This window comes from Magnolia sinica, chromosome 14 (genome assembly GCF_029962835.1).
Source record: "Magnolia sinica isolate HGM2019 chromosome 14, MsV1, whole genome shotgun sequence".
Lineage (NCBI taxonomy): Eukaryota > Viridiplantae > Streptophyta > Magnoliopsida > Magnoliales > Magnoliaceae > Magnolia > Magnolia sinica.
The window spans coordinates 73200467-73218566 of NC_080586.1; the positions used below are offsets into that span (position 1 = coordinate 73200467).

At 39.8% G+C, this 18100-nt stretch overlaps 1 protein-coding gene across 4 annotated transcripts in view; it reads right to left on the reverse strand.

Moving 5' to 3' along the window:
* Positions 1-494: 494 nt before the first annotated feature.
* LOC131226173 (BEL1-like homeodomain protein 4) overlaps positions 495-18100 on the reverse strand; it is a 46487-nt gene continuing 28881 nt past the window's right edge. For all 4 annotated transcript variants that reach the window (XM_058221906.1, XM_058221907.1, XM_058221908.1 and 1 more), the window contains exons 3-5: positions 7263-7651; positions 6792-6852; positions 495-1357 (exon numbers count right to left, since the gene is read on the reverse strand). In XM_058221906.1, the coding sequence (XP_058077889.1) occupies positions 857-1357; positions 6792-6852; positions 7263-7651 (951 nt within the window). In that variant the 3' untranslated portion in view covers positions 495-856. The remainder of the gene's footprint in view (positions 1358-6791; positions 6853-7262; positions 7652-18100) is intronic.

Genomic DNA, 18100 nt, shown 5'->3' on the forward strand with positions numbered 1-18100 from the left:
TGTAACATGCATGACCCATCATCAGCATCATCACTACCATAAATATCATGGCATAGATGCATGACCAATATTCAGTTTGTATAAATTTTATGTGGGTAGATACTTGATTGAGACAAGTGCTGCTGTCAGACATGAACATGCAAAACATGTTTGAAAGTCATCGAGTCCAGCATATGCTTGAACGAGAAAACATGTCCGAAAAGTTTTTCAGTCCCAACATGTGCTTGACCGTCCATCTCTGACAGCATCACACCGTCCAATCAAAACCTGCCATATTGGGTCACTGAGGATATACCTGGTCACAAGGTCACCGGGCAATCCGCTTCCATTGTATAACACCCACATTATCACCCTCTTGAGTCATGATAGGGTTTTTTTTTTCTCTCTTTCATGCGTACAAGTCTACTACTGTCGATCCATTCCACCCCAAATTATTTTAATGGGAATCAACAGCACAGCAAGGTCGATAACACAGATGATAAACAATGCATTCATACAGCAAGACAATTCATTCAAATGATATTTGAAACATTGCCTTTATCATTTGCCGTGCCTTTCCCTCTCCATGCAGAGGAATGCTGAGGCAATTAACTCAAAGAGAGATTGAAAAGAAAGTTTGTAGTAGGCTATTCATCAGGTGCACGCTGCATGCAGTCTATTGTGTTTTTTTTTTTTTTCTTTCCTGTCTACATTTCTCATATACGTGGCCAACCTGATGAGGGGAGTGGCAGAACTTCTGAATGAGACTGGCCCACGCCCAAGGAATGGACCAGATTGCACTCATCTGTGTGGCGCAGATCACCTTGCCAGTCTCTTTCATGAATTGTCATGCACTTCACCTTCTCTTCTTTTCACATCAACCCACGAAATCATGAACACTATGACCTCCAAAATGCCTCAGCTGCTGCTGCTGCTGCTGATGCTGTTGTTGGTGTATGCTTTCAGTACTGTGCCGAAGCCCTAAAGTCAGTGACACTGCTCCTAGTCCACCAATCTCAATCCCACCTTGGTAAGGCATGAAGCCCATTAACCCCCCATCTACACCTGTGGGCACCTGACACTCGCCCATTCGTGACCGCTTCTCCCGGTGCCACTGCTCTGAATTCCGTGGGTCAGCAATGTTGAATTCGGCCCCGACTACCGACTGATCAGATTGCTTGTTGGACAATGCATCGATTGTGAGTTTGCTGTGCAGTTGATTATCGATAGGCCTTTCCACATTTTCAGAAGCAAGCTTTCCATCTCTCCTAATGTAATTGATGTCCACCTCTTGCGATCCTTTGGTCTCGAGCATGTGTATCTCTTCGACCATTGGCTTCCACACACGCACACGTGCGTTGATGAACCAGTTCGATACCTGTATGAATGAACGCCTGATGTCTATGTTCCAAAGATTTATTATAATGCAAGTGGAATGTATGCATAATGCAACCTATGAAAATCGGTTTATCCTCAAACAACTAATATTCAGCTAAATTTAATTTTAAAAATAATTTTTTTTTAAAGAGAGAGAGAGAGAGAGAGAGAGAGAGAGAGAGAGCAATGTACTATTCAAGATTATAAGGTATTTAGATATGTAAGTTCAACAGTGGGCGTCATTATTTCCCACTGCTTCCTGTGGCTTGGTCCACTTGAGCATTGGATTTGCCCCACTTTTGGGCTTATGTCCTAAAATCATCTAGCAAAAATGAATGGAGGGCGTCAATAAAACACACATCATGGTGGGGCTCACAGATGTTTGCCACAAGTAAATTGAGTTTAATTGAGACGCCATACCAGTCGACATCATACTGGCAAAAAATATTGAAGTAAATAATTATTACTTATTTACAACTAATTCTCTATAGTTACTACAAATCAAACAGGTCCTGAAATAGTAAACTAGAACTAGTAATTATGTCTAATCTTTCCCAAACTCTCCTATAAGACTCCAAACAACTTCTAAGTTGTTAAACGACTCTTGACATTTGAAATTCTAAAACAACTATAAAAAAAATTGTAATTAAATATAATTACTTTTTGTTTAAAACCTATATTTAACTACTAAAGTGAGTGAATTTTACAAAACTGCTCAAGGGCCAATTGCCATTTGGCTAGTATGCACATCTCATCAATATCTTTTCAAAGACATTTTATTCACATGAAATAGATAATTGATCGCAAAGTTACGGTCGTATTGGATCGATGGGCAAATTTTTTTATCCTGGACATCCCTGAAATTGACCTTGGCTTTGTCCTATATCAGACCCCTCCACTAAAAAATTTAAATGTCCTTGAGTTTAGAATGATAATAACCCATTGTGATAACCTGCCTTTGTAATACGTCTTCTTTAGCTAGGGGAGAACTGATGATAAAAGCCTATACATTGCATCGAATTTCATTCATAAGGCAGAACTTCAGAAAATGATATGTATGCATTTTTCCACATCTAATGCATCAATCTCCAACTCTTTTGCAATAATGGATTTTGCAACCCTGGATTACTAAGACATTGATCATGGATTCATTCGTCATTCTTGATCAGCATCCATTGACCACATTGTTGCCACCGTGACCACTAGACTTCATTCCATGTATCAATTGACAATCTAGTACATATTCTTCAATCCCCTGATCATTTCTATTGATCTTGTTAACTGAGGCTTTGATTCAATTCGAACATTCTCTAGTCCAATTGTTAATCCATCAATTGAACCATCCATGGAACCATCAAGCAATCCAAGGGTAGATTTGGCAAGAGGGACTCCATCTGCATACGTCCACCCTTCCTTTCGATATTTAAGAGGCACTCAACTCCATCTTTAGTTGACAGTAAAAAGTGTCCATCTCATTGACGGTCAAGTAGTTTGTATCCGTTGATCCACTGATTGTTTCTCTTAATTGATCCATCAATTAATGTTTTGATTCAATTGGAAATTTTTTCTAATCCAATCATTAATCTATCAGTTTACTTATCTGTTGATCCATCAAGCAATCTGACCATGGATTTGTCAAGAGGCACTCCATCTGCGTTAGTCCACTCTTCTTCTTTGCCCTTAAGAGGCACTCCATCTTCATAGGTCCACTCTTCTTCTTTGTCCTGAAGATTTTCATTTCTTCTTTGACAAGCATGGGTCATTTGCTCCACGAATATGTTTATGACTCATGGCCTCAATCGTGGGTCATTTGCTCCATCAGTCTAGGGCTAAGTCTTAGGCCCCTAAACTTGGCCTGAGGGCCGGGCCCCAAGTAGGAAATCTAGGCCTGCAGTTAGGGATGGGCTAGCCAGGGCTAGTGATGATTCGCTCGCCCCAGCCTATTAACCCAATCAAATCAGCCCAAGAACTGGCCTAGGTCAAAAATTCAAGGCTGGGCCAGGACAGGACCAGTGATAAATGGCTCGCCTCAGTCCATTAACCCAATTAGATCATTAAGTGGCCAACCATTAAGATGGTTTAAAGCACTTGTTAATGACTCCCTGTAAACGTAGTGTAGTCTAAATATTATCATTAGATCTAGTGTCATGCCCCAAAGATACAAACCATTTATATTAGGATTTATTGTAGATGGAGGATATCCTATAAACTTCCTAAAATTGGGCATATTAAAAACCTTCAATCACTTATCTCTTTTCTTTATAGGGCTAGGAAGATCTCCATCTGATCCCAACTAGCATGGGAAGGTGCATGATGGAAAGGAGGAAGAAAAAGATCAACATCTTCTTCCACTTTGATAAACCTCGAATCCACTGAAAACCTTGAATTCACAATGTTATATATATATATATATATATATATATATATAGAGAGAGAGAGAGAGAGAGAGAGAGAGAGGCATGCTCACCTACGCACATGTGCACCTTTGCACACGTGTCATGGGTGTTGAATCCGAACGGTCCATAAGATGCAGAATCCCATGAAACCTTAGGAGTTGAATTTTCACCCTGATCTAAGATTCTAGTGGGCCATAGAAAAGAGAAATTCAAATCAAGGGAAGAAACTATTTGTATTTTTCATGGCCCACCAAAGTTTTGGATCAAAGTAAAATTTCGTACCAGGGGGTTTCATGAGGTTCTGCTTCATGTGAAGCGTTCAGATTTTCGAGACTCATCAGATACGATGAGTTCTCAAAAAAGTTCGTATGTAGTACATACGAACTGGTTCGCAGGTGAGCGTTTCTGTGTGTGTATATGTATATATATATTTGACACCTGCTGATGATTAGACCATAGTTCTAAAACTATGCATTGGTGACTCCATTCAAAACCAATTGCATGCATATCAAAAATAAAACAAACCAAGAAACAAATGCAACTTCTAGACAAAACACCTTCGACATTCCTAAAGAACAAGCCTAAGAACAAAAAATCATATCCTGTTATCAAATGAAAAATCAAAAGCCTTGATAAAATAAAGAAGGAAAATAGAGAGAAACTTAACATTACCTGTCCTATGCCATCGTCACCACCAGAGCATAGCTCATAAGCCATGTGAATTAGATAATCCTAATGATCAGGAGGTGATACAGTAGACCAGGAATAAATGAAATTGTAGGTATGTCCCTACACAATATCGTTGCAAGGTGATGTATCAACCAGTTTCATACATCTACTAACCCCATCAACAAATGCCATCATTTTCTGCAATTTCCCCCCATTGAACAAGTCATCGTTTACCATATTCTCATTTTCTATCATTGCCTAGAGGGCCATCAATCAGATAGCTTGAATCATGCATCTTTCACTCATATTTGCCAACACTCTCAATCCACAATTGGATTATAAGAAAGATGGTTCCCAATGGCTAGTCCCCTACCATGAGTACCCTAGAGTTTTGGTTCCATCACATTCTAGTTCTTCCAGCTCGTGTATCTAGTCCAATTGGGATTGCTATCCAATGCACAATGCACAATAAGAAATTTCTATCCTGTGGGGTCCAATATTTGGATAATCTAGGTTCCCATGTATGATGCCACCGTATCAAAAATGGTGATTAACCATCACCTTAGGCTAGCCTAACATTCAAAGGTTAGTTTTCCCACCAAACAAGTAATGTAGAGAACACTGCCAGAAAAAAGTAGTGTAGAGGCTTGCACTAGGAAAAAGTACTGAATGGCAAGGCCCAATGCATCAAGGGACCCGATGCATGCAACAGATGTCCCATACAAGGAACATCACCTGGTGCTAAAATCTGATGGGATAAGTCACAAGGGTGACCAACGATTTGACTTGAAGTAAAGGTGTGGCCCAACTAACAAGTGGATTGGCCTGAATTTCTTGCCAGGTGAACTTTATAATGTTGTTCACTTTTTGCAGGGCTTGGTTGTGCAACAGATATCTCACATTAGCAAGAAAGATGTAATAAGGAAAGAAGTCTCTACACGTGCGGAGGACATGTGGAGTCACCTATGAATGTCTCCACACGTATGGATGAGAAACACCCCAAGCCCCCCAAGCTCTCCTCTCACATCTCTCCTCTAGATCTCCACTTTAAAGTTGTGTAGATGGACTCTCCAATGTGTAGAGACTTAAGAGTCTGGTGCAGGGAGGGTCGTGATGAGGCCAATCGCCATCTTCCTCGGGGGATAACTACACGGAACTCTTTGGAATCCTTAGAGAGCTTCCTCGAATCCACGAGAGAAAAGGAGAAATAATTCCTAAAAAATTCTAAATAACTTGATATATATATATATATATATATATATATATATATAAAGAAGAAGAAATTACAACTCTTTACATAAAGAACTCAAACCTAAGACAGAATTTTAGACTTTTAAGACTCCAACTCAAACACCCTAAAAATGTGACTCAATATAAATAGTAAACTTACTGTTTATAGACGACCTCTATTCATACTAAACTTCGTGGTTTTCAGCCAAAAATAATAAGTATCCAATTTGGCCCCACCACATTATTCTCCCAACTTTTCAAAGCCCTTTTCATGTTGGGCACGACTTCGATCCACAACTCAAAGGATCAAAAGTTATACTTGAACTAAAACTTACTATTTATAGTAAAAATGAAACTAAACAAGACTTTTGACAATCAATCTGATGGAATCTCGCAAATCCGGCGAGTTGGCTTAAGTAGGTCCTCCTACCCCGAAATCATAAATAATATGTCAAAAAAATCATCCCGGTTTGCGAGATACAACTGATTTAAGGCTCTAATGGTCCGGATCATTTCCACCTCCGATCAAGCCTTCTCTGGTCCATCTTTGCCATGAAAGTGTCATGGACCAGCTCTACATCAGAGTCCTTATCAATATGGCCTTCATGTGACATCTGCCAATAAAAGTTACAGCTATATATTTTCTAGGTTGTGGGGTCTCATGCGCTAAAGTAGAACCTGTTTGCAGTTATCAGAATGATTCACTATTAAGTCCTATTGTAGATAGTGTATAACCCAAAGGGCGTCTAAGTGACCTTGGTGATCTGATTTCCATTCATTTAATATGGACCACTCATCATTCAATTTTTATTGGTCCATTTCTTAATCACGATAGGTGAGGCTAAAAAAAAATTGTGGTGCCCACCCGAATACATGTTCAACCAATTTTCATATCAAATGAGTTACACGTAGTGAGCTCCCACCTTTCTTGGAAAAATATTATCAAAGAAAAAAAATATGATAATAATCATTGGATGAATGAGATCTCCATCCTCTCTTCCATTTCTAATGGAACATCGATCGGCTGACCCACGATCAAGTTCATCTATGAATGGCGTATGGAGTATAAGACACTACAAAGAGAGTCACTGAAGCAGTCCTTTACTACCGAAACAAAGTATATAATGAATTTGAAAGTACCTGATTGCGGGACAGACCCGTTTGCGTCGCTAGCATATGTTTGTCTGTGTCAGTCGGATACCTGAGAAGGCCATTCCCAGCACATACACATAAATAAAAAACAAACAAAATTTTCATTTGGATGAACCATTCTTTATTAAGATCTATCCCTTATTACTCCTAACCGACAATTACACAACAATACAAGGGTGTAACTGCAATTTGAGTTGCAAGTACAACCAATCCTGACTGTCCAAATTATGGGCCCATTTCAAGCGGATCATATACAGAAACATCTGCCATCAGATGGATTACTAAATATGAAAATGCCAACAGTTCAAATTCAAAGGTTAAGGTCAAAATCACCCAAACAGTTGCAATTTTTGCAGTCATGATCCAAATACAATTTAGCCCATGATTTGGTTTATCTGGATTGACTTGCATGTATGCCCATGAGTGGTTGAAAAGGAAAGAGAGATGAAGGGAACTCACGGGTGAAGGAAATGCTCAAACAACCAGGCTCTTAGAACAGCAACTGAACGTTCAGGGAGGCCTCTCTGTGGCCTCCATACATGTGGTTGATGATCCAAGAAACCAAGATTTTCTCCTGCCTTGACCTTCCGTAAACCTTGTTCGATGAATCTCAACCTGGGCATGGAATCTCCCTTACTCGTGCTGGCTGACATGAAATCCTCTCCTAATGCCTTGCTGATGTTCCTTAGCTGATCCGAAATGGAGTTCTTCAGGCACCGGAAGTGCTTTGAAACAGCCTTCAAAGCCAAGGAGGCATAGGGTGTTGCAGCACTGAGGCCCGCCACTGTCTCGAATGATGAGACCACCATTTGCATTTGTTGGTGGTATTGTTTGTATCGTCTACAAACCTTCAATAAAGGTCAGAACAAACAATCACCGAATGGGACTTCAGAAAATAATACAATTTGCATGAGATAATCAATCAATTCCTCCTTAATATGGAAAAGTATCCAGTCTAGCTCGTGTCTAAGAAAGCTATTGAGCATCGTATATCATCAGACATGGCCGGTGGCATGTGAACCCTTTCCAATAATGAGTGGCATGCAAGAAAAAAAGAATCATTGGTAAAAGAGAAAAAAATATAAATAAATAAAAATAGATTCTATCTTCAAAAGGGGGAGACCAACAAAAAAGCCCTGGGTGTCGTCCCTACAAAAAGAGGGGAGAGACCAACAAAATAGTAGAAGAAGAAGAAGAAGAAGAAGAGACAGGTCATCTCCTCAACTTTCCTTCCCTCTATCCCCCCTGTAATCCAACTGACGGACTGGCCAAGTTATTTTTCACATCCATAGCCCTATAGTGTGGGTGTGAGAAGGCTTTCTGCCTCCCTTCACTAGAGATAAGACATGCTCTAAAGCATCAACATTAGGAGGATAGGCAACTAGACAACCCAATCAAAGGTATGATTGCAAGCCTTAATTTGCACCCTTCAAAATTTTGATTTCATCTAGATGGGAAGTAGATCCTAATATGATTTAAATTGGTATTGAAAAGTTCTACACTTCCATCTTTCCAACCATTCACTAACATGAGAAGGATGAGTGGCATGACAAAGAAGGATAGAATTAAAAATTAATGCATTCAAGGGATCTTAAGGAGTAGCACCAATAAATAACAAAAGATGAGGGAAAGTACATGGATGGTTTCATCATGTGCATCAAAGACCAAGAATTGCACTGGGTAGGAGTAAGTTCAAGTTGAAGGCAATATAAGAGCAAGGGACAAGCCCAAAAGCATATTTAAAAATAAAATAAAAAATAAAAAGACTCAACTGGAAGACTGAGAACTAAATTTCATTTTCTTCATTTTTTCCATTTATAAATACATGAACCAATGCTAAGTATTATTGAATGGTCAGAAATTAGACTTGTATAAAATTATTAAATACCAGACAAAAAATCATGAATTTCATGTACCCCACATATCAAATACCGCCAATGATTTAAAATAAAATACAATATCCATATCAGATTTGCCATGTTGGAAAGCGATGGTCATAGATTTTAATTTCTTTTATTTTTTTTTCTTCTTCTTTTTGGAAGTGACCAAAGCCGTCTTTCGTTTCCTTGTAATACTAAGTTCATCTCATTTTAATTAACAGTAATTTTGTATTACATATGTTGGTAAGAGTTAAAAATAATCACGACGGCTCATAATTTATGTAACATGATCTCTAGAAAGCTATTGTTGTTAACTAAAATGAGATGCAACAATTTTTAAGTGGCAGTCAAACAGTGCCTAATATTATTTGAAAGGCTTTTCTGACCTCCCCACCTTTTAGACAGCACAAGGAGCAACCTATCATTGATCTGAACCATTCATTCATTCATATGGCTAGGAGAAAGCCACGGTGCAAGAATCACACCAATTGGATGTCATAAGAGTTTAAATGGGGCCAATTTCTTACAACCGTTTGTCCGTTGTTTAAAATCCATAAATTACATGGTTAGAATCATCGATTCAAAGTGTCTAGAATCATAAGAAATGATGTGATATATATCAACAAGATGTTTCAAGATGATGACTGGAACAACTTTCTTTCTCCAGTCAATCTTGATTGTCCATTTTCAGACTATTGATCAGAAGCTTCCGATCACCAAATTGACATTATTTTTTCACCATGGACATAACCCTAGTTGTATGAATCAAACCATTTGACTCGACTCAAATAAGCTTGACCCGGCTCGGCTCAAAAGCTATGTTTGGGCTGAGCTGAGCTGCTTAATTGAGCTCAAAAAAATTTTGAGACGAGCTCGACTCGTTTCGATTTATATACCTAAGTTAATTATTTTATTTATAATATATATATATATAATAAAAATTAAAAAAAATAAAATAAAAAAGTCCCCTTTTAGTTTTTACTGTAGCCAGTCGAGATCGAGCCCCTTTTCTCGCCCTAGCTGACCCAAGCCCCCTTTAGTAGTCAACAAGGAAGACAAGGCAAGGAAAGGTCGAAAGCTAAAACTCAAACTCGACTCAAAAGCTCGAAATCAGCTCAAGCTTGACCCGATTTGTTGACCGAACAAGGCCGAGCTGGCCAATATGGCTCGAGGAACAAGATGAACCAAATTCAAGCCAAGGTAAGCTACCGGCCGAACCGAGTCGAGCTTGACTCAGCTCAGCTCGACTTGGCTTGGTGTCCATCTCTACTGGCGGTAGACTCTACCAAACCTGAATTTTGACAGACAATCAGCAAGAACATGGACCATCATCACTTTGGGCTTCCAATCTCCGTCTTTATAAAACAACATCTTCTTGTAGTAACATACTTCTGGCCTCCTCCATAAGATATTTTATTGAATTAACACTCATAGTGTTAAATACAGTCTGCAAATTTTTTTATATGATCCCTACTCAAGTCTTATTTTCCATCTTGACATCTATTCCCTCCAATTTGATCACAGAAATATTTCACTTTTCAACAATACTCTGCCACCAAGTCACTGTCTTACTTTATCACCCTAAATTATGCTTCTAAAAATGCCATCCTAAAGTCGCTCGCATTCTTATGCAGTGGCCACATGATCGCACGCTTCTTTCAACAATTCCAATTCTCTAATGTAGGATAGCACATCAAATCCACATGAGATTTTAGATCGCAAGTAGAGCCTTATCATTATTCTTCCTCCAATTTGCAAGTACAACTTGACCCACTTCCAATTTACTACCATTGACGTTGACAATATCCAAAGGCCCTTGCCCATCAAATAACTTTGTAGCCATACTATCCAATTTCCTTAGTTCTTCATCATAAGAACTTCAGGAAATAATAACACTCGATGTCAACATGATCGAGCGCATCAACACCCCAAAAAATTTCCCGTGTAGAAAAAACGAGATGCGGAAGTAGAAAAACTCAGGGAAAAAAAAAAAAAAACAACAACAAATTTAATCACCAACGTGGCTCTGATGCTATGTAGAAAATCATACAAGGCTATGGAGATGAGAGTCTTCGCAACCATAAAGATGACGAAAGAAAAAGACAAAACAAGATGGAGTAGGGAGAAGAGAAGGAGAGAGAGACAAAAACTACTTTATTCAAAAAGTAAGAGACCGAGGAAGGAGAGAGTTATTACATGTCGTATACCAACTAGCCTAACCCCTCCTCCAATTTCCTAATCTTATTAACACCACAACTCTAAGAAAAAAATTAACTAGCTAACTACTTTCCTTAAATCACCCAAGGCATGCTTAATAACTGACCTAATTAAATTAAGACTTGGGAAAAGCACTCAATGCAAATAAAGTTCGATCTCTTCAAAAGAAGCTTGGGAATGATAGATGCAAGTGAGAGTTAACAATGAAGGGAAGTATTTAAAATCATTGCCAAGTCCTAAATTAATTTAGTTATTAAGCATGCTTTAGTTGAGTCAAATATGGAAACTATTAAGTAAGAAAATTTCTTTCTTAGAGTTGTCATGTTCGTATGATTAAGAAATACAGAGTCATCTTCCAAACAAGGGGCTAGGTAGGTATATGCATAATTATAAAACCTCTCCCTTAAAGTATTTTTTCATCCTCTAGAGTCCTCTCTTTCAATATTCTTTAGTCTTTTTCTTTCTTCTCAATGGATGCCAAGACCCTCCTCTCCATACCCTTCTTTCTGTAATTTCTACATGATTGTAACCCACACTACCATTGAATTGGTCCAACACGTCCTGTTTTAAGATACATTGCACAAAGTCTACTCGGTTTCATGCAAATCAAGGTGAATATGGCCTAGTGACTCACTCTTAATTGACTCACCTCAAGATAAAAGGAGAGGTCCTCAGACTCTAAATCCAATAGCCACAACTCATAAGCAACTCAAAGATTTCAAAGCATGGTTTGCCCATTATGGCCTATTAGTTAAGTGGTCTACATACATATCCGAGGAACTCAGCAACAAATCACTTTGATCAGCCTAGCATGGTCACCCTATGAGTAACTTCACAAAATATCATGTTGATCAGCATAGGATGGTCACCCTGCATGTGCAACGGAAAGCCCAAAAAAACTAGAAAATTCAATGACCCTGACCTTAACTAATCTAGACTATTAATTCTACATCATAACTTCTAATCCGAACCATCTATCTTAATAAAACATTGACAATACCAAAAATAACCATTAATCCCATTAAAACCACATGCATCTTCAAAAAACCATTTATAACTTGCTCATAGAATGTCGAAATTGCTTGAATTAGGTTCATTGGAAAGTGAAAATAATTAGAGGCTTTCAAATGATACTAGTAGCACATTATTTCAACATCGTTTGATATACCAAAAAATAGGGCACAAAAAAGTATCAAAAATAGTAATAAAAACTTTCAAATCTATTGAAATAACTAAAAAAATAAGAGACAATTATATCTCTAAAAGAAGCTAGCCTATGATGGAAGTTGCTCAAACGTAGAAATCCTCATGTGAGGGACTTTTGATGCGGAAGTAGTGAGCCACGTCTACCTAAACATTGGGAGCAAAGAGAGGGGCATGGGAAGGGTTTCCTCAAAGGAATCAAATTGCCAAAGGATTTGCAAGAATAACTCTAAGTTACAAGCAGTTCTCATGTGGGTGGAGGATCATCCTTCGCCCACATGGAGACCGCTCAATCAATGTGATATGATTTCACGAAAACATCCTCTCCCCTTCGTTATTTATGCATTTTGCCCTCTAATCATTGATTTCATCCATGTTTCTTCGAGTGGGCCCTATATATACCAAGAATCCGTGATTTTGATTGCCTCAAACTAACACAAACTCATCCACATCTTTTCTAGATGAGGTTCTCCTTTCCACCTATTTATATATGGACTGTTTTAAGGGGAAAAAAAAAAAGGATTCTCATTGGAGGAGAGCAAGATTTAGGTATGGCATTCTCCCTCTTCCCTTTCCCGTTTTTCTTCTTTCATTATGGATCTTGTTTCCCTACTCATCGACTTCCCATTCAGGCTACCATTAGGTTGGTATAAGAGCCCTAGGTTGGATCATCTATGCACCCCAAGGTTGAGGATGCGAATGAGCAACCACTAGTGTAGATCCAACTATTGATCCATGTGAAGGGAAATTCATGTGCCCCAATGTCGTAAGAGCTGATGTCTAATGCCAACCATGATCTAAAGTTGTTAGGTGATTTGGAGAACCCCTTCCATTGCCCAAGTCCTTTACACATCAAAATCAATAGAGGCTATTCATTTTGATGACTGAATATGAAAGCTCGACATCAAGATCAAGATTTCTGAATACCGTGGCAGACTTGACTGAGTAATTTGGAAATTGGCTTGACACCATTAAGTGCAATTTCAATTTCAATGGCATCCCCAAGAGGTGAGTCAATGTAGTATCCATCAAGCTATAAGAGCGAGCCTCCACCTGATGTGTGCAAATTCAATGACCTGAGTGAAGTGTGGGCCATTTTCATACGATTTGGAGGTTCCATGGACTCGCCACCTTCTATTAGCATTCATATACAATTTTTGTTTGGTTTAGGTACTGATCACGAATTGTATGATCTTCTTATAGACCCAATAAGCTAGGAGCAATTTTCAACTTGTGACGTAAAAAACTATCGAAAGTGCCATCCTGCCTTACCTGCCTTTGTCAACCATGATGCCTCACACTTAGGCATTGGAGCTGTCCCGAACTAAGAGGGCAACCAATTGCCTATTTTAGCGAGAACCTCTGCCGGTCTAAGTTGCAATATTCTCTAATGTCAAGTTCTATGTAGTACTCCAAACCCTTCGTCATTGGCACAATTATCTTAGCAGGAGTTTTGTTCTATATTCAGATCACGAATCCTCAAAATACATAATGACAACAAAAACTAAACCAGAAGCACACCAAGCTGATTGCATTTGTTTAGAAGTATACTTAGTTTCACTCTCAAGTACACGGCTAGTGTCCTAAACTAGGTGGCTAACACCTTAAGTAGAAGAGAAACGGTCTTAATGACCATGCAAGCAGTGGTCATGGGTTTCGAGCATCTTAGGGACCTAAATGCAAACGACCCACATTTGGGCCCTCGTTTGCAACACCCTTAATAATGATCAAAATGGTTCTCTGCAAATGGGTCCAACTTTGTATTTTGATTGGTAAAATATCTTGAAAGAACTTCATGAAGAAGGACATTTTGGTCAAGAGAATCCCCACTTGCATTGGTTGAGGCCCAATATTACTGGCCATAGTTGATGCATTGTTGGGTGGACTGTTGTCACATGTGCCAAATCTCAAGTGGTGGCACTCAAAATGTAGGATTGTATATGCCAGTGCCTAAGCCAAATGACTCATGGCTAGATGTGAACGTGGACTTCGTCTTGGGCCTCTAGAGGACCAAGTGTAGGCATGACTCAATAATGGCAGTGATGAACCATTTTTCCAAGACTACCCACTTGGTTCCTTATCGAAATGGATGGATTCCATGGATATAGTCAGCCTCAACGAGATCATATGATTGCATGGGGTCCCGAAAAGCATCACTTTAAACCATGACACAATTCAGAAGCAATTTCCATAGCTCCTTGTGGAAGATGGGTACAGCTCTGTAGATACCCCACCCAAGATCACGGAGAACTACACCGAAAATGGTAGCAAATTTTCAAAATTGACACTCGACCTAGGAAAGTATCACAAATGTAAACTAATCATAAGGAGATCCCCAGGATCTCCCAGAGCCAGCCAATGGAATCTGATTCACAGTGATGACATGACACCACTTGGATTCACCAGGTTAGCCCCATGGTAGCTGGGGTGGCAAAAATGGCTCAATTTGAGAAAAAGCACCAGTGGGTATTAAATTCCTGACAATAAAAAAAGCATAAATTATCTCTCGACATAACTCTGATCGCCTAAAGGACCTCGAAAAACACAATTTGGCCACGTCATCACCAACAAGAATGTAATTCCTACCAGTCTAGTCTATAAAAGTACAGCCCATCACTCTCATTTCTCATGTTCAGCAATGCCTACTTGTGCTAAAGGAAGGGAAGTGTGAGTGTCGAAGTAAATTGGTGAGTTTGGGAAGTAGGGTTCCTATGCATGAGAAGGATGCTCGAAAGACTCAATGGGAGGATTTCCACTAGGCCAGAAGACTGCCAATTGCAAGAAAGTTTGTCGTTCTATGAATCAGAGAACCAGACCTTCTTTTCTCGAATTCCCTCTTTCTTTCTCACATCTCCACAAGTTCACATAGCATCTTACTTCCACTCCCTATTCTTTCTTTTCATATTTTTTTACTCTGGCAATTGTCCACTTGGAGCCCAAACATAACTCTTCCTAAAACTCCTTAGATCTGGCTTCATACCAAAGTGACTCATCAAGTGATAGCTTGCCACACTATTAGAGTTGTAAACCCTTGACTTCTCGACTCCCGAAGATATCTTCCACAACCTCAATGAACTATTAGTACATGAACTCGATCTCAGTGACTCCATTGGTCTTGTGAACTACCAATTCGTGAACTCAACCTCAATGATTTCATCGGTCTTGTGTTGAGGGTCAAATATTGCATATCAGACCCTGTTATTACCTGGTTTTTCAAACATGATACTATTTAAACAGCCCGATTTAAATCGTGTTTGTGTTGCAGGGCGTATTTACGAGCCTGGACTGGGAAAAGGTACTAAGAGCATGGATTTAACGGTCTGAAGTCACCAAGGCAAGCGACGGACCCCAGGAGACCAAGAGCAACGGATGTGCACGCCAGGGATGCAAGAAATTCGAGAAACTGAAGCTCAAGTGGCCCGAAAGACAGCCAGAATGCAAGATCACAAGGTTTCCACCATCCGTTCGGCTCGAAAATTCATACATGGACTGAGGACCATAAATTAACCGTACACATCGAAATTCAGCCATTGGATCCTTGTGGAAACATCCCAACGGTCAAATCAGCCCACAAAACATCGATCTGGGACCCACCTGATATCTGGACATGCTTCAATTCTGGTCTCAACCGTTTAAATTAGATGGCATAACAGATGGTCGGAGCGGATATTTCATATACCTCAAGGTGGGACCCACCTTAAGTGGTGTGTGTGCACAGCATACGTGCGCCCGCTGTGCACTGGACCAGGGTCTCCCGGTCAACAAAGGAGACCCGTCTCCTTCTCCTTCTCGAGCACGGACAACCAGCGGACGCACCAGCGTCCGCTGTTCTCACGTAGTGGGGTCCACCTTTCATCCAGATCGTCCATCTGAACCGACCATTGAGTCCAGAGGGAGGGCGTGACCCTCACCTAGGTGGAGTTTTTTCTGAAAAAAGCGTGGATCGGATTTTAACAGTCCAAACGCAGGACGGACAGTAGGGAGAAAATTCTGTGGGCCACACCGAAATCAGGCCAAAACTGACCATTCCCAACTGGTTTTTCGAGGGGAAATCAATGGACGGTGTAGATTTCGTTATAAAATCTGATAATGACCTCCACCGATCTTCGCAGAGGCCTTTGTTTCCGCAGGCCTGCGTCAGAGAAAACCGGCCGCTGTGGGCCGTTGTGCGATCTTGCTCATGGTCAGATATGTGATCCAGACCGTCCAGAAGAGATAGAGGGTGGCCACGATCTAGCCATGACGTCTAATCAGGTTTTTCGGTGCTCCTTTTGCCAAAAAAAACTCCATCCAAACGCAAGGTGTTTGCGTTTTTCGCTGCGCACGCACGGTTGCTGCGTAAGCTACACTCCAACGACCTCAGCTAGCCGACCGACTCTCTTTGGCTATGAAAGGGAAAGAGAGGAAGGGACGTAAAGAGAAGAGGTTTGGGACCGGTGGAAAAAAGGAGGGGGAAGGGAGAGAAGATCTGGGAGAGCTGCACGTGAGCAACGGTTCGGCTGGAGAAGAAGACAGGGAGAGCTTGAGTTTATTTCTCTTTTTCTTTTCCTGATCTTCTTTGCTGTCTTTTTTTTCTTTCTTTTATAAATCTTAAGGTCATTAGCCTAATCATGGTTGGCTAAACCTCTTTAGCTAGGGCTACGAGGTGAAGCCTGTAGCGAGATGGGAGATACTATTTCATGCTTTTCATTTAAATTCATGAACTGAATTTGATTTATGTTGATTATTGAAGGAATTTTTTTTTCTTAGTCTTTAATGGTCTGTTGTGACTGAAATTACAATGGGTCTGCAATGGCTTTGAATATTTCTTTTTCCAAGGGATTTTGAAGTTTATGACGTCAGGAAGCCCTGTTATTCACCATCGTCTCCTGGGCATGGTTAGATGATGGTACCCTTCCTAACTTTCATGCACTATTGATTGGTTGGTAATTAGTTTAATCTTGTTGTTTGCTTTGTCTCATGGGCATGGTTAGATGATGGAATCCATTCTAATTCATATACCTTTCATCTCTTGAAAACCAGATCAAGTAAGTTCAGTTTAAATTCAATAATTCTTGATGCAGGCATAAGATCTCCCTGATCCCTACAAGTGGATCCTCTGAATCCCTAGTTTCCTTCCTTTGAATTCCTTAAGTTATTAGATAATTATTCCACAAATTATTCCTTAAATTCTATTTGGTTTAGATCACATCTTAGTCTAGTTCTAGTTCTACTTGGTTTCAGATAACGTACAGGTATCAGTCCCTTGGGATTCGACCTCGGTCTTACCGAGTTTATTACTACATCACAACCCTATACTTGGGGAGTGAACATCTTGAGTCACTAGTAATGGGAATTTCCTCTTGCTCTAGAAACAACACTCACATCATTGTGTTTAAAAATTCTATATCTACTACCACCACTTTCTGAGTTGACCATCATCAGAAGGCATTTGTCAAATACAACAAGCCAAGAGATATTCGCTTTCTTGGTGGTGGGATCCTCACACCTGCAACCTTTTTCAGTAAGAACTTGTCCTTGAACGCATAGCCAACCCAAGAACAAGTTCTTATCGATGTGATTGATGCAGTAGTGGTCACCAAGTGTACGGACACCGGGAAGCAAAAAAGAGGCATGGAAAGGATTTCTGCACATGGAGAGCGTTCCCGCAAAAGATCATGAAGAAGAACTTTGGACAAAGGCCAGGGATCACATGCAGGCAAAGGATCATCCCAACAAGAAGTCCCGCCCAATTGATGTGATAAACCAAGATTTTTGCGAAAACATCCTCTTCCTTCATTATTTACACGTGTTGGCCTCCAAAAGATCAATTTCATTCCTGTGGGGCCAACATACCATAAGAATAAGTGATATGGATTGTCCTAAACCAACTTGCACTTATCCATATCTCTTCTTAACGAGTTTTTTCTGAAAGTGCTATGTTGATAAACCCTAAGTATTGTCAAACTTTGGTGTGACAAACCAATTCAAGTTTGTATCTTGATTTGTATCAAGCAT